The 27,047-nt window shown below is 36.4% G+C and overlaps 1 protein-coding gene across 6 annotated transcripts in view; it reads left to right on the top strand.

The window, feature by feature from the left end:
• The window catches only part of UBR5 (ubiquitin protein ligase E3 component n-recognin 5), a 136,597-nt gene that overhangs the window by 81,256 nt on the left and 28,294 nt on the right, over nucleotides 1-27,047 (top strand). For 4 of the 6 annotated variants that reach the window (XM_041768512.1, XM_041768515.1, XM_041768514.1 and 1 more), the window contains exons 18-37: nucleotides 47-158; nucleotides 403-557; nucleotides 812-1,009; nucleotides 5,495-5,705; nucleotides 6,725-6,851; nucleotides 10,862-11,013; nucleotides 11,427-11,522; nucleotides 11,875-11,998; nucleotides 14,256-14,353; nucleotides 15,164-15,312; nucleotides 15,839-15,930; nucleotides 16,985-17,131; nucleotides 17,233-17,351; nucleotides 17,427-17,553; nucleotides 17,643-17,772; nucleotides 19,486-19,646; nucleotides 19,765-20,004; nucleotides 24,937-25,060; nucleotides 25,670-25,781; nucleotides 26,724-26,855. In XM_041768512.1, coding sequence (XP_041624446.1) covers nucleotides 47-158; nucleotides 403-557; nucleotides 812-1,009; nucleotides 5,495-5,705; nucleotides 6,725-6,851; nucleotides 10,862-11,013; nucleotides 11,427-11,522; nucleotides 11,875-11,998; nucleotides 14,256-14,353; nucleotides 15,164-15,312; nucleotides 15,839-15,930; nucleotides 16,985-17,131; nucleotides 17,233-17,351; nucleotides 17,427-17,553; nucleotides 17,643-17,772; nucleotides 19,486-19,646; nucleotides 19,765-20,004; nucleotides 24,937-25,060; nucleotides 25,670-25,781; nucleotides 26,724-26,855 — 2,806 coding nt within the window. The remainder of the gene's footprint in view (nucleotides 1-46; nucleotides 159-402; nucleotides 558-811; nucleotides 1,010-5,494; nucleotides 5,706-6,724; nucleotides 6,852-10,861; nucleotides 11,014-11,426; nucleotides 11,523-11,874; nucleotides 11,999-14,255; nucleotides 14,354-15,163; nucleotides 15,313-15,838; nucleotides 15,931-16,984; nucleotides 17,132-17,232; nucleotides 17,352-17,426; nucleotides 17,554-17,642; nucleotides 17,773-19,485; nucleotides 19,647-19,764; nucleotides 20,005-24,936; nucleotides 25,061-25,669; nucleotides 25,782-26,723; nucleotides 26,856-27,047) is intronic. The other 2 variants (XM_041768513.1, XM_041768517.1) reach the window with 2 other exon arrangements.

A 27,047-nucleotide genomic window follows, 5' to 3' on the forward strand; every position in this document is an offset into this window, starting at 1 on the left:
AGTATGTTACAGAGTTTGAGAGCAAGTTTCCTTCTGTGTCATGTAGGTTGTCAAAACTGGTGGAACACCAAAAGTTCCTGACTGTTTCCAAAGGACTCCCAAAAAGCTTTGTATACCTGAAAAAACAGAAATATTAGCAGTGAATGTGGATTCCAAAGGTAAAGATTTTGTAACTTTTTCAATTGGCATACATTATATCCTACTAATACTTGTATAGTAAATGGGTATAGGATAAAATGGTTTGGAGTGTTTGAAGTCTTTATCCCCCTGTATATAGTGTTGTGGAATGAAATGAATTTACATTTCAAATGTGACTAGAGATGTTAAAATTTGCTAGGTACTTGTTAGGGGTTACTAAAGATGTATAGCTTTTTTTTTTTTTTACATTTATGTTTTCTGAAGGTGTGCATGCTGTTTTGAAGACTGGAAATTGGGTACGGTACTGTATCTTCGATCTTGCTACAGGAAAAGCAGAACAGGAAAATAATTTCCCTACAAGCAGCATTGCTTTCCTTGGTCAGAATGAGAGGAATGTAGCCATTTTCACTGCTGGACAGGTATAGAGGCTTATTTTTTGCTCTTGGAAATTGGTCTGACAACATTCGCAATTTTGTAAAGCCTAAGGTTAGGTTCTAATAATTTGCTTGTCATTAAGCTATTGAAGAATTTAGAATATCAAGGACATTTAATACTGGATTTCTTATTTGGTCTATATAAACTAATCTAATTTGAAGCTAAGAATACCTGTTGTAAAAATCAAAGATGCATTTTTGATTGAGAGCCAAATTCTATTATTCTTAATCTATTATAGGAATCTCCTATTATTCTTCGAGATGGAAATGGTACTATCTACCCAATGGCCAAAGATTGCATGGGAGGAATAAGGGATCCTGATTGGCTTGATCTTCCACCTATTAGTAGTCTTGGAATGGGTGTACATTCTTTAATAAATCTTCCTGCCAATTCAACAATCAAAAAGAAAGCTGCTATTATCATCATGGCTGTAGAGGTAACTTGACTCTTGAAACTAGTGGCATTTTCATTCACAGGATACTGCTAGAATCTAGGGAAAACAATCTTGAATGAATTATTTGTTAATGTTTTCTACAGGTGACAGTAGTCTATTAGGACTAGAAAGATGAGTGAACCAAAGATGACAATGTAAATGTTTGAGTAAGGCATGCACAGTGTTGTAGGAGCACAAAGCGGGAGGGACATAAATCAGACTGACTGTAAAGAAGGCTTCTCTGAGGAGGTGATGCCTGAACACAGCTTTGAATCATCAGATAGGGGGCTCCTAGACAACTGAAGATAGGAGGGGCTATTTCTAGTACCAAGAACAGCCTTTGTGAATCTCACTATGTTGGGAGACCGTGTACAATTTGTTGGTATAACCAGAAGGTAGAACTCCTATGGGTCAGTGAGTAACAAGTGCAAAGGCTGGAGAAAGGCACTAGGGTGCCTTGTGTGCTAGCCTAAGGGATATGAGCTTCCCCGGAAAGCTTGGAGGAGAAGGATTTTAAACTGGCTTTTTAAAAGAAGTATGGGGACCAGATAAAAAGGCTCATGCAGTTATCCAGGTTAGAAACAAAGTAAGCTTGAATTCTTGGAAATGAGGAAGAGGGAAGGGATGGATTCAAGAAATCTTAAGGAAGTAGAAGCTCTGAAACTTGGTGCTGGTCATCAACAGTAAATGAAAGGAAGGATTTAGAAAGCTTCTGATTTGGGTGTGGTTGGTTGGTGGGGAGAGAGAAAAACAGGAGGAACAAAAGGGATGAGGGAGGCGGATGAGTTTAGTTTTGAACATGTTATAGGTGAGGTGTTTGTTAGATGTGGAGGCAGGTACCACCAGAATTTACTGAAGCAACTTGAGCACAGTTTGACCTGATTTGACTATTTTGACTATTTGACTATTTTATCCTATTTTCAAAGGATCACTCTTGACCTGCCGAGAATACTAGGGGATAATTTAGAAGTAGGGAGGCCTGTAAGGGGGCTATTCAAAAGGTCTAGGTGGGGGCAGCCCAGGTGGCTCAATGGTTTAGCGCTGCCTTCAGCCCAGGGTGTGATCCTGGAGACCCGGGATCAAGTCCCACGTCAGGCTTCTCCCTTTGCCTGTGTCTCTGCCTCTCTCTCTCTCTCTCTCTCTCTCGCGCGCGCGCGCGCGCGCTCTCTGTCTTTCATGAATAAATAAATAAAATCTTTTCTTTTAATAAATAAAATCTTAAAAAATTATTTTTGGAAGAAAAAAAAGGCCTAGGTGGGAGGGGAAGGGGGTCTTGGCTCAGGAGGTAGAGTTATGAGGAAGAAGGGATTTGATTCTAGGTTTATTAGTTAAGGCTGATGGTAGAGCCAACGGGATTTGCTTATGGCTCAATATAGATGTCAAACAGCGGAAGCAAGAGGGCCAAAGATTTTGAAGGAATGAAGTTGGCATTTATAGAGATGTGAGACTAGGGATGAAGCGGGTTCAGGAGGGGAGGGGTAGACAGCAGGAGTTTGGTTTTAGACATGCAGAGTTTAAAGGTACCTATCAGATATCCAAAAGGAGGTAGTAAATAGATACATAAGTCTGAAGACCTAGAGCAAGATGGAGAATTAGACTTAGTAGCTGACAGTACATTTCTGATATTTAGAGGAATTACACTGAATGGGATTGTCAGGGTTATGAAGAAGAAAAGAGGTCTAAGGATTGAGCCATGAGAATAGTATCAGCATTTAAATGGTAGGGAGATAAAGAAGAACCTGCATAAGAGACAGAAGGAGCAGCATCCATAGGAGTTGGAGGAAAGCTAGAATGAGTGTTGTCTTGGAAGCCAGGTGGTGAATATGTGTGAAACAGGATACAGTGATCAGCCATGTCCAATGATACTGTAGGCCAGGCAAGGCAAGTGTTGAACGTGATTGGGGATTTGGCTCCATCTGGGTCGCTCTTGACAGTGGGGATGAAAGCCTGATGAGAGTGGGCCAAGGAGAAAAATCTCAATTTTTGTGAGCAGATTTTCTGTAAAGAATGGAAACAGAACTTGGTATGGGTGCTTATTTACCCTCCATTTGGTTGGAGGTGAAAGCAAACTTGTTAGAAATGCATCTAAAATGAATTGAATCCAGGTACTCCTGAGAGCTGCTTGTAAGCTTTTTGTTTAGAGACACAGTGCTCATATTCTTGGTTTAGTTTTGGTTGTAACCTACTAGACAAGAGGTTCCAAACTAATAGGGGTGTGGTTAAGGAGGTTGCTGTGGCCTAAGCTTGGCTCCTGGAAATAATCTTCACATCATTTTAAAATACTTGATTGGTTGCCAACATTTAAAAGCCATAGGATTTTTCGTTAAAATCTAGATTTTCAGTTCTTAAAATATGGAAAGCTCTGAAAACACTGGGCCATAATAAAGCCATTGGTATGCCAGCTTTAGAAGCTGTATATTGCCTCTCCAGTTTATTGCAGTTCTTGATACTTAATTGCTTTAAATGTTGCCATTTATTTATGATATAGTTTGTGTTCTTTCTTATCCCTAGCCTCCTCTACTCATTTGTATTAACTTCAGATGTTCTGTAGGCATTTGATTCTGTGACCCCTGCACTCTGTCAGCATCTCAGGGGTAAAGATAAAATGTGTCATTCTCCCATGGGTAGGGATAAAGTGTGCCATCATTTATTTTTGTACCTCAGTGAGTTGGGATTGGTACACAGTAGACCCATGAGAAATGTTTCAATGCACTTACTCTGCCTTTTGCTATAAGAATAAGTGACAAATACAACATAATAGTGATGCAGAGTAAACTCTTTTCCTTGTAACACTGTAAATGTTGTATTGGTAACTCTCAGGGTGAGAGTCCATGTAAAGCAGTCTGGAGATCAGTGTTTGCTGTAGCTGCTTCCAACCCAATGACTGGATGATTGCTTGAAAAGCTCTTTTGTCACAGAATATGCAGCAGAATATCTTGACTTAGTTACTTTCAAAAGTACTGTTCTTTTCATTTTTTGGAGAGCCTTTGACACATTCTCTCAATGTATTAATTACTTTATATATATATACTGGACTTTGGCAAGTTTAGTCTTATGTGTTTCACCTCATACTCTAAAGCTGGAGCTTACAATGTATGGGCTCACCTCAGTGTCTTAGTGCCACAGTCAAAGTCATCTATCTCATATGTGGCAGGTACTGAAAATAGTTTTTTAACTGTATTTTTTTTTTTTTTTTTTTTGTCCCTCCTCCCCTGCCAGTAGTCACTTTTACCTTTCCTCCTCCATAAGACTGAGGGAAGGGATAGGTTATTTAGTTTAGGGGAGAGATGGTAAGTTGTTCAAATGCATCTTTCTTCTGCCCTTTGTAGTCCACACATTATTTTCCCAGTTCTTAATTCTAGTTAAAATGAACAAATTTACTTGTTTTCCAAAACTAATGCTTTATATTTATTCCATTAAAGTCCCTTAACTACAGTTTTACATTCTGAAAGAGGTACATTTGAACTCCTTGATTTGTTCATGCTGTGTCTTAGTCTGTTCAGGTTGCTATAGATTGTGACTGGCTTATAAACAACAGAAATTTCTAACAGTTCTGGAGGCTGGAAGTCCAAGATCAAGGCTGGGCAGATTTGGTGTCTGGTGAGGGCCCACTTATAGTTTCATAGACAGCCATGTATTCTCATGTGGTGGAAGGGGAAAACTGTTCTCTTCAGCCCCTTTTAAGGGCACTAATCCCATCCACAATGGCCCTACCCTCATGACTTAATTACTTCTCAAAGGTCCCACCTCCAAAAAAAAAAAAAAAAAAAAGAAGGTCCCACCTCCAAATACCATCACACTGGTTAGCTTTCAACTGAAGAATTTTGGGGCCATAGATTTTCAGTCTATAGCATGCTATTTCTCAGGTAGTTAATGGAATATACTATAAATCATTAATGTTACTATGTCTTTGACAATAAAGTGCATTAGTTGTTACCTCTGAGGGATTACGTCTGTCATGATTTCTAGGAGAGTTGAAGGTTTTGGTTTTCATGTACCACATATAATAAAACCTTCATAAGTATAAGAGGTATGCATAAGCATGTATAAAATACATAGGATGTATACCTTTACTTAATTGGTTAACAGTGCTAATAGAGTTCTAATTCAATAGTTACATAAGATACAATATAAACCAGGGCAAGGGTTAGTAGACTGGCCTTTAAGCCAGATCCCAGTCACTGTCATTCATTTGTGTATTGCATACGGTGGCTTTCCTGCCACTGCCAGAGTTGGATCAGTTGTAAAAGCTGAAAATATTTACTGGTCTTTTACAGAAAATTTATCCACTCTTTTCTATTCCTGTCATTTGTATACTGTGCTTAAAAGGTACCCTCAATTTTAAGTCCTTTGGAGGGCTACTTTGTCTTTATTTACTTTCAGAGCTGATTATGTTATTGTATGCAATTATAAAATGAGGAAGTTTTGACATGTGTAATGTACTGTTCAAATTCATTGAAGTTTTTTCCCTAATTTGTCTGAGCACAGAAACAAACGTTAATGCAGCACATTCTACGCTGTGACTACGAAGCCTGTCGACAATATCTCATGAATCTTGAGCAAGCGGTTGTTTTAGAGCAGAATCTACAGATGCTACAGACATTCATCAGCCACAGATGTGATGGAAACCGAAATATTTTGCATGCTTGTGTATCAGTTTGTTTTCCAACCAGCAATAAGGAAACTAAAGAAGAAGAGGGTGAGAATAAGAACTATAACAAGGTCTCTAAAAGGAATTTTAGGCAGTTTTGAAAATATAACAACTATTAAAATGAAATGACTACAAAGAATTTGTGTGTACTTTTTCTTTGCTTTGTAAAACAGGAGTTTCGATATTCTTAGAAGGTAAAGATGTCTGTCCTCTTGTTAGGATGAGTATGTAACATAAGCAGATAACTTTTTATCAGTGTGTTTTGTTCTATTCTCATATATATATAAACTACATGAGTAATATTTAATGAGACTTATTTTATAATAGCAAATAACTTTTATTACCATGAGAATTATTTAGCAAGTTAAGGCAAGTTACACTGAAGCAACTTTTATGCCAATTTTCAGAATGTAGAGGGGAAAACAGCCTAGTGAGTTCTGAGATGTTTTTGGAAAAATAAGCTTTTTTTGCCATAAAGGTTTTAATTGGCTAAATGTTTGAAGGGGAAATCTGCAAGCCTGAAGTGCAGTTGTGTGGTTCATAAATATTTTTCCCGATTTTAAATTCTACCAGTGATACTCTGGTCGCTACTTTTTTCTTTTTTTTTTTGGTAACTACATTTTTGAGCAGTGGTTTTGCAGGCTGCTTTTTTCTTTCTTTTTTTAATGTTTAAATTTTTTTTTGGTTTGCAAGTTTCTAACCTTTATTATCTTATCATTAAAGGAGGATGAATAGTATATAAACCAAGACTTGAGGTACTGAATTGTGCATCTTTTTCTTCCTTGGTAGTGAAAGCTAGATTTCAGTCTACTTAGGAATAATCTTAGCTTTGACCTTTGGGGGTTGAAAAGTAAGGCAGAATAAGGAAATAATTCACATATTAAAGGTCGTAGTTAAATCTATCTTAAGTGTGTTGCTCAGGAAAAAATTAAGCTATTTATTATCTCTAGTATGTGAATTAGAGTACTAAAATACATAGTAGTTAGCATTTAATGGCCTGTACATACTTAATCTCTTAGTTATTTTTGAAATTTAAATTGATCCTAATTTCTTCTCTTATGTTTCAGAAGCAGAGCGCTCTGAAAGAAATACATTCGCAGAAAGGCTTTCTGCTGTTGAGGCCATTGCAAATGCAATATCCGTTGTTTCAAGTAATGGCCCAGGTAATCGGGCTGGATCATCAAGTAGTCGAAGGTAATGTGATTTTTACCAGGAAAGTTTAATTGGCGGAAACAGAATCCAAGTACAGAAAAATGTATCTCTTACCTATCTTATGCATGAATTGGTGGGTCCTTTTGCTTTGTTTTTGTTCCTTCCAGTATCAACCCTGGGAAAAAAGATCTGATAATATCTAATTAGATTTTAAGCGTAGAACAGTAGGATCTAGGATGCTTCAGAAATTTGAGATAATTTAGACAGTAGTTGAACCTTGATTCTTTGAATGTGTTTTAAGTTTATCATTCTTGTTTCCTAGGAAGTTATTTTCTTTAGTTGGAGAACAAGTAATAACAATTATTGAAAGAACTTCAATCTTACTTTTTGGATTACTTATTTAGCTCAATTTCTCAGATGTCTTATTGATCTGGGAAGAATTGAAAGGCTGGTGTGTATTGTAAATGTTTGATATATGTTTTAAATTTTCAGGCTCTCTCAGTTGTGGGATGGAGAAACCTTAATCACACACAAAAAATTACTAGGTGTTTGAATAGATGAAGAATATTATAAAGAATTCAGGATATAGTTTTTTGTTTTGTTTTGTTTGTTTGTTTGTTTGTTTGTTTCCTGAAAGAAAAAGCACATTTATATTAGACACGAGAGCCAGAGTTCTTGGACACTTGACAGGTCACTGACGGAAGCACTGCTCACTGTGCTAATATGATAGATTGTAAAGTCTACTTAAAATGAAGACTCTCTTTGCCTATTTTCTGTTCCATATCCAACTTTCCCTTTAAAAATGATTCTTCTAAAATTGATAGCTTCCCAGGTTCAAAAATGTCCTGAAGTGAGATTTATCACAAACTATTTATGGGTGACCAAATTATAATTTAAAACAGTACAAAGACCTTATATAGATTATACAAAATGGAAATTATCACCAGCTTACTTGTTTAGGACTATACTAGGCAGATAAAGTGTTTGGTCTAAAATGGAAAACAAATACTTCATGAAGAAATTAGTGTCTGAATTATTTCAGGTATTTCATTTCCTCAGGGTTAATACAGGTGCAGATCAAGTTGGACTCTGATATGGTTGGTCCAATGCCAGTGCTGCCATCTTTTTTTTTCATGTAAGGATTATTTTGAAGGCAAAGACTAAAAGGAGCTTCAAGAGTGGGTGATGTGTTGCTCACAGAAATAATTTGCAGAGTAAGCTCCTTTGAGGCATTTGCCGAAGATTTCACTGCAGTGCTCTTAACCAGTTCAAACTCAGGGCTGCCGGTTGAACAGATGAAAGCACAGGAGTCTTATTATCCACGCCGGGCAGTAGGAAGTCCACAGACTCTGCTTCATTGAAGTGAAACCCTCCTCTAGCCTACAATGGATTTTCTAGGCGATGCCCCTTGATGAGTATGCAGGCTGGGATTCATGAGCTGTTAGCTCAAAACTGATGCAATTTCAATATTGAATGGAGTACTGTTAAATGTCTTCAGATGATGATTTGACTCAGAAGTTTTGTTATGTGACTCATAGTTCCTGAGTACAAAGGGCAGATTTAGTGGAAAGCTTGATTGATGCATCTGATTGCAGGTGTATGTACTCTAGAGATTGTTAATCTGGAAGACACATGACCTTCGCTTTTTTGTCACAGTGGTATGTTTGAACATGACTGGATTCTAAGGCTTCTGTAGCATGGATATAACGTGCTTACAAAGAGGAAATTACATCATCCTTGAATTCTTCCATATTGTCAGAAAATACGATGACTCCAGGCAAGCCTATACGAAGAAATGTCAAAACTCTGAATCTTAGCAGCCAAGGTGGTATCTCCTCAGTATTGTCCTCAGCCACTGAGGATACAGGTGAATCTTCATGAATTGTGTACAACATCTTGAAGAATAATTTTCTTTTTTTTGTTTTTTGTTTTTTGTTTTTAAAGAATATATGAGGAGCTGGGCATTGTACTTAAAAATGTTCCCAAGACCTAATGAAGAAAAGTGGTTAAGGACAATTTTTTAAAATGACAAAGGAATGACCCCCTCATTTAATATTGAATTGACTACATCACAACAACAGAGTTGGGAGTTTGCAAGTTCAAGATTAGACTATGGTCTCAATTTATCTTCATTTTATTCTTAGTCTACTCTAAGCTAGAGGTTGGAGAATAGTCCACGTTTTGTTTGGCCTGTGCACTGTTAAAATTTTTTTTCCTTTAAAATTTGAATGCCTTTAGATAAGCATGTGTGCTTCTAGTTCGCCATTACTCCCTTTTTATTAGACCTGACTGCCCTTTTCCTCAATTGATACTGCCTTCTGGGCCTGATATTGACTTTGTGACCCTGGAATAAGCATTCTTCTTAATAGGCCCCAAACATGCATTTATTTTCAGGTTATTTGTAGTGCCTCCCACTTACTGCTGATTTTTTCTCTCTCTCTGTATTTTGAGTTAGATACACTAGAATACCAAGTGTCTGTGTTGAGCTTAATTAAGATTATTTAGGAACATCACAGTGTGAACAGTCACCCTGATGTGTGCTGTTACCTAGTAAGGTAGGTATTTACCTACCTACCAAATTATAGGTATAATTTTTCTGTGGGTGAAGTCTTCGGACAGGGAAGTGACCTTGACTGAAATAATCCCTGTGCCCTGTTCCCCTCCTTATTCCAAAAACTCTTAAACTCAGATATCTGAATTGGGAGAGGGAAGACATCAATACCATAAAAGAATTAACTATAGGTATTTTTTGATAGTGAATACTAAAATAACTGATACATTATTTGAGACGTTAAAACTTACTTTGCAGAATCTTCCAAAGAATGTTTCTGTTCCCAAAGGTACATCATCATACATAAGCTTTATAAAATAGATGTGTTCCTGAAAGTAACCTCCAAAAGAAATCTTTGTAAAAGCTTTTTAAAAAAATGTCCTTATAAAATGGAAAGTGTGTTGATATGGAAAACCACATTTACCCTTGGATCACACAACAGTTATAATTAGAAGAGTCAAACATTAATAAAAATCTTTCTAAATTACTTATTTGTAGACATATAATGTGCTCATCTGGTAAAGTGGTAGGTCTTTCACATCAGAGAAATGTCATGACTTTGGGATTAAATTTGCATGGGAGAATTGTGTCCCTTATGTGTTACCTGGCCCTTATAATTGAATTTTCAGTCTATATTCATTTAGAGACTCTAAAATTGTGGCTGATGGAAGGGATTTGCCTTATGTGCTCTCTCTTAACTGCTGTTTGTAACATGTTAATTCTGTAGGCTTTTGTAAGCTTTTATTCAGAGGTATAGATTTTTATACAGGTAGTTACCAGTTCCCCCACAAGGTCTGTGTTTGTGATTATTTCCTTTTCTTTTTAGTGATGTGCACACCTGTGCAGTATTTTTATACATATATATATATATATATCAGGAGAAAAAAAATCACACCCAGATCTAACAACACATTTTATAAGCTCCAGTTTCATTAATTTTCCTTGGGATGCAAGTTGTACTGTTAAAAACATTTTTTTCTTTTTTTGGTATGAAAAATCTAAATTGGTCTTTGTTTTAAAACTACTCATTGTGTGGACATAGTTCAATTGCTTTTGAGATCACAGCAAAGGGATTTATTTAATGAGCTAACAGTATTGGTTTTGTGCTAATCAGTATGTTTGCTGATGTTTATTATTAAACTTAATTCTTACTGGATTATAAACAGGGGACAGAAAATTTTTTTTGTCTTAATGTTCAGCTGTTCATTTACCTTAACTGTATGAAAGATTATTTTCTAATCTTCACCGTAAGTTTTGTTCCCTGTGCTTAAGTTTGTGTGGGAGCTTAATATAGTGGTTTTAGTGCTGAACTGGGTGCTCCCAGTTCCATTTCTATCCCTCACTGACTTACTCTGTGATTCCAGAATTGGCATTTGTACTTCACTTCCCTTGCCTGGAGTATTTGCTTATAGAACAAACTTTGATCTCAGATGAGAAGTTCTGTGCACCTTTTCATTACTAGCCATGGTAGTGAGCTCCAATTTTGTCCATGTTCTTCTAGTTTGAGATTACGGGAAATGATGAGACGTTCGTTGAGAGCAGCTGGTTTGGGTAGACATGAAGCTGGAGCTTCATCCAGTGACCACCAGGATCCAGTTTCACCCCCCATAGCTCCCCCCAGTTGGGTTCCTGACCCTCCTGCGATGGATCCTGGTAAGATCTGTTATTTTATTTAGTGTTTAACCAAAAAACAAGGTCCTGAAAGACAGGAAATTAAACATTTTAATGGGATATTTAGAAATCTGAAATGTTTAAAAGCATAATGAGTAAACTAATTTAGTTGTAAAGATTTGGTTTAAGGGGTTTATAACTTAAAATTCTAGAAACTTTTTCATTGACATCTGTATTTCCATGCTAGCAAGAAGCTAGTTAGTAATACATCACAATAAGTCAGTAATTTATGTAGTGGATTCCTTCTCGTATAGTTTGGAAAACAAGTTTCCACTTAAACCTCTGTCTGATTTGACCTTTGGCTTACAGAGAAAAGCCTTAAGGCCAGTTAAGAGAACATGTTAGGGATATGTTGCCTATAATGATGTACATCCTGCTGTTCTGTTTACTGAAAGATGGTGACATTGATTTTATCCTGGCCCCTGCTGTGGGATCTCTTACCACAGCAGCGACTGGTACCGGTCAAGGACCAAGCACCTCCACTATTCCAGGTGAGAATCTGTACTATTTTATCTGCCTAGGCATTTGGGTTTCTACAGATCCACACTTGATTTCAAGGATACTTTCCTGGCTTGAAAACTATCTGTCTGAATTAGATCTTCCATCTGTCAGTGAAATTGTGTGTATGATCATACACATCATCATGAACATACATTTCATCAATTGGGAGTTGTAAGATGTGTTAATGTATTTAAATTTTCTATAATGAAGTTACTAATTTATTACGGATACTAGAATATTTTTCTGATGGCTTATTTAATAGATACGTGGTATGTTATTCCAGAATATTCTTTCACTCTGTTTTGTTTACTCTTGTTACCAAATGGATCTGCTTAATTACAGGTCCTTCCACAGAGCCATCTGTAGTAGAGTCCAAGGATCGAAAGGCCAATGCTCATTTTATATTAAAATTGTTATGCGACAGTGTTGTTCTGCAGCCCTATTTAAGAGAACTCCTCTCTGCCAAGTAAGAAGTTTAATATACTTTTGATGCAAAGATTTAGCTTAGTTCCCTGTACTATTTAAGTTGATCTTGCAGTGTATGGATAACAGTTATCTAATGTGAATTTAAAATAACTGATCAGAATCTAGCATTTTTTGTATTCCCTCTGTAGTTAACCAAGCTCTCTTCAATGAAGGGCCCTTCTCAGTAATTCAATGTACCCTAAGTAAATGCAAACTAATTTTATGTGAGCTTGATTAGGAGGTGAGTATATGTATGTAAGTTAAAAAGATCACAGTATAGTTATTCTCAAATGTGAATTCATAAATTATGTCATTGTCATTGGGAGAACTTAAAAAATTATACAGATTCTTTTCCAGGCTTTGCACTAGAAGTATGACTCAGTAGGTCTGGGATGGGGCCTGGAATTTGTAATCTAAAACTCTGTGGATGATTCTGATGGTTTCTCTGGAAATCTTTTTTTGCCTTGAAAAATCATAATGAGATTATGCAAAGTTTTTGATAAGTATTGTGTGGCAAATCCTTATTAACGTTATATAGTGCTGCTTTCAGCATGGCTGTTTTTGTTCCTTTACAAACTCATAATAATAAGGGGCTCCTGGGTGGTTCAGTTGGTTAAGCATCTGCCTTTGGCTCAGGTCATGGTCCTGGGGTCCTGCGATTGACCCCCACATGGGCTCTGTGCTCAGTGTGGAGTCTGCTACTCCCTCTTCCTCTGTCCCTCTCCTTAACTTCTGAGCACTTGTATATGCTCTCTCTTATAAAATCTTTAAAAATAACTCCAAACTCATAATAATAAGCATTTTTATAAAAGTTAGCTCTTATCTGTGCCAAACTCTACTTTTATTAAACTCTCTAGCAATGTGGAATAGGCAATATTATTCCCATTTTATATGTGAAGTAATGATCTTAAAGGTTAATTAACTGCCCAGGGTCACAAAACTAGTGAGTGGCACAGCTGGAATTCCAACTGTGGTCTGTCTCTTGGTTCCAGAATTCAGACTTCCAGTCATCACCCTTATGTTACCTCTTCATATTTTAGAACAAGAAGGTGTTTGAGTTTTTTATTATTGAGGGCAAGGGAGATTTTGTTTAAGCCTTATTGGCCTTAGGCCATAACAACCCAATTTATGAACTTATGATTACTTTAATGAAGGCTGCCCCACTAGTAAAATAAGTCACTGAATTGGAAATAAGTTATTACTCTAGAAGCAGCTTATTAATTTATTAGTAGTTTGAGGGATAGATAAAAAAGAGGAAAAAAAGTATGTATGTATGTATTTGTATATATTTTTATTTTCTCACTTAAAAGTTTTACTTTCGATTTATGGTGTTTTTAAGGGTACTATTTTGTATAGTTGCCTCAAACATTTGGAGTTGTCTAAATAGGCAAGAGTAGAGAGTGGAGTTTGAGGTTTTGGTTTTTATGTCAACTTGTCACCTTTTTTAGTATGTGTGTTACAATAAACTGAACTGGAAAATGGAAGAGAAGGATTAGATATAAGAGCAAAAAATTGATTTAGAAGTAAGTCTTCATGAAGAATCCAAATTTTTTATCTTAGTTTCTAGGAACAGTGATGCTATTGGCTGACATAAGTCAGATAGAGAGCAGGTTTGGGGAGAAAGGTGATAATAGTTGTTAGACATGTTGAATATGAGGTATCACTGGGAAATCCGAAGTAAGACTTACCAAGTACACAGTGTAGATGTTGGAACTATGTTGTTGTAGAGGGGTAGTTGCTTTGGTGGATCAGAGAGGGAGCCACAGGTGGCTGAGGACTAAATTTTGGGAAATGCAGGAGGGAATAGAAATTCAGGGAAGAATACTGAAGGTACATTTTTAAGAGAAAATAAAAAATAATAATAGGTAACATTTATTGAGTGTATTTTATTTGCTGAGCATTGTGTTAAAAGCTTTTAAGTAATAATTGATTTAATCCTCATCACAATTGGATGAGATAGAGCCTATTACCATCCCCACATCTAGAAAATATTAGTTTGACTGTAGAGCCCTTGGTGATCTATTCTTTAGTGTCACTAAGGCCAAGAAAGGAGAACATGGTTGAGAGAGACAAGGATCCTTAGAAAAGTGGCTTTCTTTCTTAGTAGGAGACTAGAAAATAACACCAGTGATTTTCTTTGAATGGTAGAACATTATTTAATACAGCAAAATTACTTTTTTATTTCATCATGAACATCTATTTCTTTTATAATCAAGGAATAATTATTAATGTTTTATGTATAATTTTTCTTGTTTTAGGGATGCAAGAGGGATGACCCCCTTTATGTCAGCTGTAAGTGGCCGAGCTTATCCTGCTGCAATTACCATCTTAGAAACAGCCCAGAAAATTGCAAAAGGTAATTTAAGTCCTAAAAGAGTTGCTTATTTTTTAGTTTGAATGGATTTTCTTTTACATATAATAATTTGATAATATTATTCAAACCTAATTCCTGTGTATTGAAATGATGTAATTGAATAGAAACTATCAATTTATTCTTTTGTGTATGTGAATTTGTGTGTAAAATTTATGTGTTTGTACTTATTCCAAGTATATTGTGTCTTCTAACTTTCCATCAAAAAACAGCTGGTGTAATTTTTTAAATTAAAAAAAAACTGTATAATGGATAATGTAATGACTAATCTTTTGAAAATGAAGATGGATTACTGATAGAACCTGTCAGTAGTTAATTGGTGGTAGTGATAAAATTTTATAGAAACAATAGGTCAGATGCCTAAATGCTCTTCCCTCTGACTTGGAATTCCTGCTTAACAGAATGCAGTAAGGAATATCAGTTCCTGCCATCCAGCTTTTAAAAGACTAACATACTTTAAAATACTGGCTAAAAAATTTATGTGATTATCTGTAATTTGTTAAATAGAGCTAGAACTTTAATCTTAACTGCATAAGGTGGACCTGTATATTCAGCTGATGTGTGCTATATTGTCATCATGTGGTTATGTTATGATTATACTTTGCTGTATTTTTGCACCAGAATTGACTGAATTTCTTGCCCATTGACTTGTGTATCAATTTTAAAATAAAAATACAGTAGTTTTTTATTTATACTGTATAAATGTTAAAGCTTTTGCATTTGAGTAAAGTAGTAAATGGCTGTAGATTAAGGTCTTTCTTGATACCTGAACTACTGTGTTCTTAATCTTTTTAGCTGAAGTATCCTCAAGTGAAAAAGAGGAAGATGTTTTTATGGGAATGGTTTGCCCATCAGGTACCAACCCTGATGATTCACCCTTATATGTGTTATGTTGTAATGATACCTGCAGTTTTACGTGGACTGGAGCAGAGCACATTAACCAGGTAAGCTAATTTTTATTTCCCTGTATTTATGCTGTCTTCAGATATTCTTTTCCTTTCTTCCCTTTCACTATCACTGCATTATAGTTCTTAGCTCTGGAGTTATAAGTCTGGTATTTCCTTTTATTTTGAGTTGTAAAATTCTCCAAAGAAAATTAATTTTTATTTAATTCCTAAATAAGTGAAACAAAGGAGGTGATTGTTAAATTAGTGATGAGATACTTCCAAAATTAGAAATCTTCACTCATTGGTTTAATCTGATCCATAGTTCTTGATATAGATTTCATAACTATAATACCTTTTTTGGGGGGATGATATGAGTTATTTTTGCTCTACTTGTTAACATTTGATTTCCACTTGTGTAATATTAATGTGTATTCGCTATACCCATATATGACTTTTTCTTTCCAGAACACATTAGTTTTCCTCTGCTTTTGTTGTGATTGACTTGTTTCAGAAAATATCAGAGGTAATTATGATGATAATATGTACATTTATTCTTTTAAAAAATTAATCCTTCTAATTTTAGGATATTTTTGAGTGTCGAACTTGTGGCTTGTTGGAGTCACTCTGTTGTTGTACAGAATGTGCAAGGGTTTGTCATAAAGGTCATGATTGCAAGTGAGTACAATTCTGGTTTTCTTTAATATTATAAATTAGATTCATATTGCTGTATTAAAATAATCTATACCAAGATAATGTTCTATTTCTTAATTCAGGAAGCATGAGGTTTTCTTCTCTTTAAGCTACTTTATGTATATAAATATGGTTCTTGATTTAAAGTGTTTTCTGAAATGTTTTTCATTTGCTTTTGTATGTATTCTTCAGCCAAAAGGAAATCACTGCAGTTAAGTGAATCATGTGTATATTTGACCTATGCTTTATTTACTTCTTAAAGTGAATTAATAACTTTTCATCCAGCAATAGTTACCCAAGGCTAGTTTGTTAATTTTCACAGATTTAAGAAGCAATAAAATACTCCATCATGGACATTTGCAGTGAGTGCCTCAGTCTTAACAGGAACATCAGCCATAACTTTGCTACAGATGTCTAGATGTTATGGTTAACAGAGAATTGGTTTGTAAAAACCATCTATTTCGCTTTAAAATAAATTATACAGGACAAGTAGAAAATATTTATAGATAACTGCATTGGTATTTATGATTTTTATTAAAAGAACTTTGGCTAATTTGTCTTCCTTACTTTAAACATAAAAATGATAATCTATTTATTTGTTGATTACTTACTAAGTGCTCTCACATAGTAGCTGCTTGGGTGGTGGTAGACAACAGAGTCCTTGTCCTAACAGGGTTTACAGTCCTGTGAGAGGACACAAGCAAGAAACATCTGTTCCTAAGGGTTTTAGGGTTTATTAGATGCACGTAGCAGGACCACTTACACACTGAATGGGGGCTGTGGAGAATTAAGGAAGACATTCCGAAGGAGGTGACTATTCCCAAGTCATTGTAAGATCCCTCTATGAGAGTTGCTTTAGTAGACTTCATGCCACTAAATAATCCTTCTAATTAAGTATGCTTTAAGAATTATACTTTGCATTTAAAAATTAACAGGGGTTCTATCTGGTGTCAATAAGTTATACTTCCATAATTTCCATAGGCCTCTTTGTGTGTTTTTTTTAAATTTCAGTTTTTGTACTTGTGTGAATTCTTTCTAGACTCAAACGGACGTCACCGACAGCCTATTGTGATTGTTGGGAAAAATGTAAATGTAAAACTCTAATTGCTGGACAGAAATCTGCTCGTCTTGATCTACTTTATCGCCTGCTCACTGCTACTAATCTGGTTACTCTGCCAAACAGCAGGCAAGTGGGATTTTTTGGGACATAAATTCAAACAGCACAGCACATCTAAGTAGTCCTCCCCCTCCCCTTCTCCCTGCTCACAGTGATGTTCCATTTTGCAGGGGAGAGCACCTCTTACTGTTTCTAGTGCAGACAGTTGCAAGGCAGACAGTAGAGCACTGCCAGTACAGACCTCCTCGGATCAGGGAGGATCGTAACCGAAAAACAGCCAATCCTGAAGGTGAGTGAATCTGACAGTTTTGACACATAGGAAAAGCATTATATTTGTCTTACTATTTCCTTTTTTTTTTTTTAGATTCAGATATGCCTGATCATGATTTAGAGCCCCCAAGGTTTGCCCAGCTTGCATTGGAGCGTGTTCTACAGGACTGGAATGCTTTAAAATCTATGATTATGTTTGGGTCACAGGAGAATAAAGACCCGTATGTATTCATTAAAAACATTTTAAGTTTATGTATTTCTCATGTTAATGCAAGTGATTATAGTGCATTGTCTTTCTTTCCCCCTCAAGTCTCAGTGCCAGCAGTAGGATAGGCCATCTTTTGCCAGAAGAGCAGGTTTACCTCAATCAGCAAAGTGGCACCATTCGGCTGGACTGTTTCACTCATTGCCTTATAGTCAAGTGTACAGCAGATATTTTGGTAAGTTCTTTGGATGTTTATATACAAGTACATGGAAATGTTTTCTGACTTAAGTTTCCCATAATTTTATTGATCCAAACTCTTACATATTGATAAACTCTAATTAAACAGTACAATAAGAGGAATGGAATTATGGGGGGTGATTTAAGTGTCTCCATTAACAACAGAAACTCCTTTCATTCTAAACAAAAACCCTAAAATGTGTTAGAAAAGACAACAGTATACAGATGTATAGAACAGTGTTCAAAATTAATGGTAACACAGTGCAAACTTTACTCCTTTTTTAAATTGGCAATTAGGGAGTGCCTGAGTGGCTCAGCGGTTGAGTGTCTGCTTTCGGCGCAGGGTGTGATCCTGGGTATGGGGATAAGAGTTCCACATTGGGCTCCCTGTGAGGAGTCTGCTTCTCCCTCTTTCTGTGTCTCTGCCTCTCTTTCTGTATCTCTCATGAGTAAATAAATAATATTTTAAAAAAAAGGAAATTAGAAGAGAATATAAACCATAAAACCTAGTGCTGATGAGGTTTTAGTAAAAAGAATACATTCAGACATTGATGGGGTAGCATTGCATTTGGTACTCTTTGAGAAAACAATTTGGCAATAATATCATAAGATATAAAAATATCAGTGTCCTCAGAACTTATAAAGAAATAATTTATGATATGAGAAAGAAAAAGTCATGTCACAGAATAATAAATTAAAAAATGAAATACTTGATGGGTCCACTAATAATGGAGTATTGAATTAGATTATAGTCCAGCTACTTGTTGAAATGTAATGCAGCAATTTAGAAATTAAGGATATTTTAAGTAACATTAAAAAAAAAACAGAATAATGTGAAATTGGATGCTCTCTGTAATTAAAATGTATATGATAGGGATCCCTGGGTGGCGCAGCGGTTTGGCGCCTGTCTTTGGCCCAGGGCGCGATCCTGGAGACCCGGGATCGAATCCCACATCGGGCTCCCGGTGCATGGAGCCTGCTTCTCCCTCTGCCTGTGTCTCTGCCTCTCTCTCTCTCTCTCTCTCTCTCTCTGTGACTATCATAAATAAAATAAAAAAATTAAAAAAAAATAAATAAAATGTATATGATAGACCATGTATAGAAATGAGACAAGAAAGTAACAATAATGACCTAATGAGAGGGATGGGATTATGAATTTATTAATATAAGTATTTGAATCTACTTTACCTGTTTCATTATGTACCCGAAAGGAAGTGAAATATATTGTTTCTTTGATTTGATTTTTCTTCTAAATATTGGTATACATAGATCTATAAGACTTAAAAAGGAAATCAGACATTTGAGACCCACTCTAGATCAAAGACAAAGTAGGTATGTGGCATAAGTTAATCACTGACATTAGAAATGTTTTGTTTTAAAAAAAAAAATGTTTTGTTTAAATTTATTTTGAGGGATGCCTGGGTGGTTCAGCGGTTAAGTGCTTTGGCTCAGGGTGTGATCCTTGAGTCCTAGGATCGAGTCCCACATCAGGCTTCCTGCATGGAGCCTATTTTTCCCTCTGCCTGTGTCTGCCTTTCTCTCTCTCGGTCTCTCGTGAATAAATAAAATCTTTAAAATAAATAAATTTATTTTGAAATCCTTATTATGAAATGCTAATATTGAAAAAGTGTTAGAACTTTTTACTTTATAAATATTTGTCTAAACATAAGAGATGTTTCATCATTAATAAAGTGATTATAATTTTTTAAAGCTTTTAGATACTCTACTAGGTACACTAGTGAAAGAACTCCAAAACAAATATACACCTGGACGTAGAGAAGAAGCTATTGCTGTGACAATGAGGTTTTTGCGTTCAGTGGCAAGAGTTTTTGTCATTCTTAGTGTGGAAATGGCTTCATCCAAAAAGAAAAAGTAAGACATCCTTTTTTATTTGGGCTTTTCTTTAATTTCACACACATTTTTTGTAATGATAACTTTGTATATATGAAAAGATTCATAAAAGATTCCTGTATTTTCCTTTTTGCTCTAGCAACTTTATCCCCCAGCCAATTGGAAAATGCAAGCGTGTATTCCAAGCACTACTACCTTATGCTGTAGAAGAATTGTGCAATGTAGCGGAGTCACTGATTGTTCCTGTCAGAATGGGGATTGCTCGCCCAACTGCACCTTTTACTCTGGCCAGTACTAGCATAGATGCCATGCAGGGCAGTGAAGAATTGTTTTCAGTGGAACCACTGCCACCACGACCATCATCTGATCAGTCTAGCAGGTAAATTTCTACCTGGAAACAGATTCTGATTAATTCTTTCTCTGGAAATGTCATGTTTGGCTTACTGAACATTTGCATAAGCATTCAGGTGGTGGTGTTCACCATTTGTGCAACAAATGATAGAGATATTATTTTATTTGGAACATGTGAGAGCACTTTAAAAAAATTATACGTTGTGTCTCTATAAGGTAATAGATACATAGTTGTGGGTATTATTTTTGGTATGGAAAAACATGTTTTGTTATGCCAATAAAGTAATCTGGTAAGAAAGTTCAGACTTCTGCAGACATCATTACTTCTTTTCTCACGTTAGATATAGCCTACTGTAAGGCCAATTTGAGGAATGAGAAGACCTGTAACTTTCTCTGTGTCTAAAGGCTTGGGCTAGGGGGCAGCTTGTTATCGTGTAGTGTAAATAACCAGAATGCTAAAATTTAAAAATACTCTCTACAACAACCATGTTATCTAAAATAGGACTAAAACAACTCAATAACTAAATGGTTCTAGTTATAAGATTATTTATTCTTAATCTCATTCATCTTTTCCATTTGTAACTAGACTGTAAGCTTGTTGAGTCAGAATGTTTAGAAACTAAAATATCCTGGTGTCTTTTAACACAGTGCTTCAAATTAAATTTGCGTGCAAATCATTTCGGGGTCTTAATAAAATGCAGAGGCTGATTTTGAAGGTCTGGATGGGGCCTGAGATTCTGTATTTCATATAAACTCAGGTAGTGCCGATGGTGCTGGTTTAGGGGCCACCCCTTTGAGTTGCGAGGCTATAGTGATCTTTAGCAAATATTTGTATATTTTGTTTTCTCAAGTCTGATTTTGTTACTATGTGTATGTGTAATGATGTTTAATAAAGATCTTTGGGACCTAAAGACCCTCTTCTTTTCTGGAAAACATCTCTGTTAATGAGGAAGGACTATGTTAGTGTTTGGTAGTTCCCAAGACTTCGTCTCTGGGTTTCATCTGGGTTAATGTATTGAGTATCTGCTCTCTCACTGTTCTCCTTATTCCATGTGCCAGTATGTGTCCCAGCTTTTCCTGTATTGTCAGGTCTCCTAGGATACCCTGGAATTTAAATCCAGATTTGTCTATCAAAGCTTTCCCATGGTAGCCTTGACACTTCTATACTTCCAGGATTTGCTGAAAATGATTGTAAATCAAACTATATATTTTCAGACTCCCTGAATACACTCCATTATCCAGTGATTCTGTTAACAAATTCTGCTTGGGCTCCATATGATGCTCCTGATTCTGATACCCTGTGAGGAGACCCCTGGTTCTTGAAGTGGTATTACTTTGTGAATTCTTTGTATCCTCTCCTTGGTTTTGTTCTAGAACATAAAAATTTTTTATCTGTTGAACAGACTTTGGGGTGATAGCTTTAAACAGTGTCAATGAGCCTGTTGTTACTAAGTATCAAGACTTTGTGTCCCCTGGGGGATCCCTGGGTGGCTCAGTGGTTTAGTGCCTGCCTTTGGCCCGGGGCGCGATCCTGGGGTCCCAGGATTGAGTCCTGCATCAGGCTCCCAGCATGGAGCCTGCTTCTCCCTCTGCCTGTGTCTCTGCCTCTCTCTCTATATATATATCTATCACAAGTAAATAAATAAAATCTTAAAAAAAAAAAAAGACTTTGTGTCCCCTTGTCAACTGCTTCTTAGGCCCTTTGTTTAAGTATTGTGCACTCTTTGGGGCGCCTGGCTGGCTAAGTTGGTTGGGCGTCTGCCTTTGACTCAGGTTATGATCTCAGGGTCCTGGGATTGAGCCCTGCATCAGGCTCCCCGCTCAACGGAGAGCCTGCTTCTCCCTCTCCCTCTGCTGCTTCCCCTGCTTGTGTGCTCTCTGCCAAATAGAGAAATAAAAATCTTAAAAAACAACAGCAAAAAGTACCGTGCAGTCTTCAGCTCTCCTCTTCATTCCCATCTATTGATTCTTTTTTTTTTTTTTTAAAGATTTTATTTATTCATGAGAGACAGAGAGAAAGAGGCAGAGACATAGGCAGAGGGAGAAGCAGGCTCCCTGCAAGGAGCCTGATGCAGGACTTGTCCCAGGACCCCAGGGATCATGAGTTGAGCCAAGGCAGATGCAGATGCTCAACCACTGAGCCACCCAGGTATCCCCTATCTATTGATTCTTGAGTCAGTCCCTCAAGTTTTCCCAGGAGATCTCATTCGATAGTTAAGAAAGATAATAGTGTAATGTTACTATTGCTACAACTGTTGATGTGATGTAGAAATCCTTCATTATAAATACAGTACAATCACTCCTTCTTGTAAGGGTGTATTTTGATCAGTGTTCCAAGCATGTCTTAAGTAAAAAGTACATACTTGATTAGTCTTTGTGATGATTTCCCTTGTATTGGATGGTAGATGGTATGTATCACTCCACTGAGCATAAAGTTTTGAGTTTAGTATTTTTGCTTTTTCTGTTGCTTCCCTTCACCTCTTTAAAACTTTTGTGTTTATTAACCTGTTTCTCTGTGTACATGCCTCATACAAAAACTGTTAAATGAAATTTTATTATGAACTAGGAACTTTAAGCATTGTAAATGCATTACAATGCATCTGTTTTGATTTTCACAATAACTCATGACCACTGTCATTCTACTTTTAAAAACGAGAGATCTGAGCCTCAGAGAGGTTAGGTAACTTCTCCAAGGTCAAATAACTATTAAAGTTTAAAGATAATTAGAGATAATTCTAGACAGATTTTTTTTTTTCCTTTTTCCTATACTTGAGAATATTAGGGGTAGATAGTGCTGTTTGGTACTTTTTTTCTTTTTTAAGGATTTATTTCTTTAAGAGAGAGAAAGTGTACAAGCAGAGGGGAGGAGCAGAGGGAGATTCTGTGGGGCTCCATCCCAGGACCCTAGGATCATGACCTGAGCCAAAAGCAGATGCTTAACCGACTAAGCCACTCAGGTACCCCTGGTTTGGTGCTTTTTGATAGTATTGAGGCATTGGATTAATATCACTGAACCTGACCCTACCCTCACAATGCAAATTGCAGTCCTAAACTATCATAAGTGCAGGTTTATAATTAGTTCTCTGAAGAGACATTTTTCCTGTCCCCATCTAGCGATGGTTGATATAGGCAAGTATCTTAAAATTGGTTACCCTTTCCTGATTTGTTTGGCTTTATGTATCTGAGCGTGAGAGAAGAGGGAATTTCTGTGATGTAACTTCCCATTTTTGCTTACACCCTAGACTGTCTCCTGTGAAATCTATGGCTCCTTGAAACCCTTCTAGCCTAAGAGACATGAGCAGATTCCTTTGGCATACATGGTGGCACCACTGCTCTCAGGCTTATTGACGTATGATTGTTTTCCTTATCGCCAGGATAGTTGTGCTTTGTTTTTTAATATTTTATTTAGCATATTTAGGTATTCTGCACCAATAAGGATTTCTCTGCAGTTTGGCAAATAGCTGTAACTGGAAGTTCCTAAAACTTAAGAAGTATTTTAACAGCTCCTGTTAGACTGGCTTTCAGGACTGTAGCTGTGCCATGTCTCATGGGAAAGAAGCTGAATCATGGTATGAAGAAAACTGAAGCTCCATTTCTGAATGGGGAGTTAATAATATATTTTAGGAATTAGCAGTATCGGGATCCCTGGGTGGCGCAGCGGTTTGGCGCCTGCCTTTGGCCCAGGGCGCGATCCTGGAGACCCGGGATCGAATCCCACATCGGGCTCCCGGTGCATGGAGCCTGCTTCTTCCTCCACCTGTGTCTCTGCCTCTCTCTCTCTCTCTCTCTGTGACTATCATAAATAAATAAATAAAATTTTAAAAAAAAGGAATTAGCAGTATCATACATACTAAGTGCATAAGTCCTTTGAGGGGATGATAGATCTTGTGGATGTTCCAAGATTTCTTTTTAAAATTATTTTAAAGAAATACTAATTGTGGCTTCACAAATGTTGACTTTTATTTTTTAATATTGGAAATGTTGGAATCTTAGGTTGGAAATACCCTTTTCATCTTTTCTTTTAGCCTTTTCATAAGCTTTGTAATTTACTGTCTCTGAAGAACCAGTTACTTAAATTTCTAATATTAAACACATGGATGTTTGAAGGAGAGTGTCTCAGTTGACTCTTCATGTGTAACTCTTTCATTCTCATTTCTAAGAGCAGCTGAGGTGAGGAAAGAACACTATCTGTGTAAATACCTTTAAAAGGTCCTTTAACCTTAACCTCTCTATAGCTTGTGTTTCTTAATCTGTTAATAAAGGATAATAGTAGGTCACAGGGTTAACATGCTGATCTCTGACCTGCATTTTAAGATGCATTCTCTCATTCTCCCCTTCCTTTTATATTAGAAGTAGGTGTCCTTTCTTGGCTGTTTCTAAGGCATATTTTTAGAGAAGTGGAACTATTTGGCCACCCACCTTTTGTTATGATTCTGTTTTTAAATTCATACTTTTGAACTGATGTTTCTCCTCTTCACACACATCAGTGGGTTAATAAGCTGAAGCAAGTAGGTCATATCAGTTGTCTTAAAGACTAGATCCCTTGTAATAAACACACTCATTACCACATTTTGTTAATGGAGGAATGCTGCTGTTGGAGCTTTTGGAAGTTGAGGACTTGGCATGAAAGCAGTGGAGAAGGAAAAATATTTCCAGTGGAGCATTTCAGTGGGAAGGACTCCTAAAAGGATGTGCATTAACAAATTTGAAATGACTTACTGAAAAGTAAAAACACTTCTGAGATTCCTAAGTTAAATCTCTGTGATAAAATTAATTTCTTTGGGCTTCATATTTTTGGGTATACTATGGATTAATTGTTGGTTTCTAAGAATTTTTATGTGAGATTTAAAATAGCATCCTAGCAAGTGGGTCACACTAAGTGATAACAAGAAGCATAAAAAGTGTGCTGTATAGCAGGGGGGTGGCAGCAGTGCCCTCATGAGCTCTTGCTTCTCCACAGCTCCAGCCAGTCTCAGTCTTCCTACATCATCCGGAATCCCCAGCAGAGGCGCATCAGCCAGTCACAGCCTGTTCGGGGCAGAGATGAAGAACAGGATGACATTGTTTCAGCGGACGTAGAAGAGGTGGTTGTAACTGTCTTCATTGTGGTAGATGAGAGGCTTTTATATGGGAGGGAAGAAGTTTTATTAATAGTAGCTTACTACCATTAGGTGTATTTGCTTCCAGCATTTAGACTTTTGTTACATGTTCTCATTTGTGACTATATATATGTTAAAAATATTTCAGTAATCTTTGATTTAGTGGATAATACAAACTTGGACACATAAGCTTGTTTTTACTTCGGGTTAATAGAAAAGACATCCTCATTGTTCAAAAAAGTTTTAGCAGTTTTGTGCATAGTATTTGAAGGGAGAGGTAAATTTTATAACTGGAAGTTTAAAAAACATACTTTGCACACAGTTGTTATACTTCTAATTTTAAGGTTCGGCATATGGACAATAATTACAAACTAGGGTGTTTTGACATAATTTTGGGTAGCAAGTTGTCAATAGCCAATGATTTTTAAACTTAAGATTCTCTGTAGTGAGGGAGCTTCGTATTTTATTTTATTTTTAAAATTTACTTTGTTTGGAGGGAGCTTTGAATTTTAGTTACTAATTGCTGTGGAGGAACAACTGGTAGAGATGTGGGTTTATTATGTACTTTGTCTACAAATAAGATTCTGGATTTAGGTTGAGGTGGTGGAGGGTGTGGCTGGAGAAGAGGATCATCACGACGAACAGGAAGAACATGGTGAAGAAAATGCTGAGGCAGAAGGACAACATGATGAGCATGATGAAGACGGTATGCAGGTTATTTGAGAACTTATTCAGTATGAATAAATCAGGTATTAATATAAGGATATTAATATAGAGAAAAGCCCCATTTGATGTATAATGAGCAAAATGTTCAACACGTTTTAAGCCTAGGAAGTCTGAGGATGTTTCAAAATTTTAGGAAGCAGCCTTATACATATATGCATATATGTGTATATATATTTATACATATAAAATAATTCATCTTCTTCCTCCTTTACCTTTTGACTCAAAGGTTTTGACTTTCTCTTTTCTTAAAAGGCTTTTTAGAAGTTGATAATGATAATCCAAGTTAGGAAACATTTGCAAATTAGAGAAAAGGGGAAAAAATGACCTATAATCCCACCCAGATGCTAATAGCTTGTATTTTTACTTTCAGTCCTCGCCTGTGCTGTTCCCCCCGCCCAACAATAATCATTTTGGCCTTTTTGCTACATAGTCATTGTAACTATTCTTATTAGTAAGACTTTTGGGGATCAGCTTTATTGAGATATAATTGACATACAATAAATTGCACGTATTTAAAATTTATAATTTTATATGCTTTGACATGTTTATACTATAAAATTCTAGATAGATCTTTTTAGTTTTCTTCTCCTTTTGGAATCCCAATATGGAAAACAGAGGAAAATTAGCAGTGGACCTAGCCCAGAGCTCTGCCCACTGGTGGAGGTTCCCCTGCCCAACCTTTTTATCTGAGGCTATGCAGAACAGATTTTGAATTGCTATGCAATAGTCTACTGAGTACCATAATTTGCCTAGTCATTTGTCTTCTACTAAGCAGGCAGTTATGCTTTATTGTAATAGTAATCCCTCTTCTCTGTCCTTTCTGCCCGCCCCCTTACCTTATGATATCCTGCTTTTCAGACCCTGTCTTACTCCACAGTGAGTTTGTACTTTCCCCCCCTTATTATTTAAATATGTTTTCTAGGGAGTGACATGGAGCTGGATTTGTTAGCAGCAGCTGAAACAGAAAGTGACAGCGAAAGTAACCATAGCAACCAAGATAATGCTAGTGGGCGTAGAAGTGTTGTCACTGCAGCAACTGCTGGCTCTGAAGCAGGTATGTTGCTTTATCCTTATCCAGCTTTCTTGCCTATACTAAAGCTATGTATATATTCAACATGAATTTGTTTAACTGTACTCCTTATGATTTGCACAAGGGTGGCTAAGTCTTTAAAACTTCATCCTTTTTCCCTGTGGATGTTAGTGAGGACATATTTTAATGACTTTTTTCTTTTCTGATTTTTTAAAT

This window comes from Vulpes lagopus, chromosome 9 (genome assembly GCF_018345385.1).
Source record: "Vulpes lagopus strain Blue_001 chromosome 9, ASM1834538v1, whole genome shotgun sequence".
Lineage (NCBI taxonomy): Eukaryota > Metazoa > Chordata > Mammalia > Carnivora > Canidae > Vulpes > Vulpes lagopus.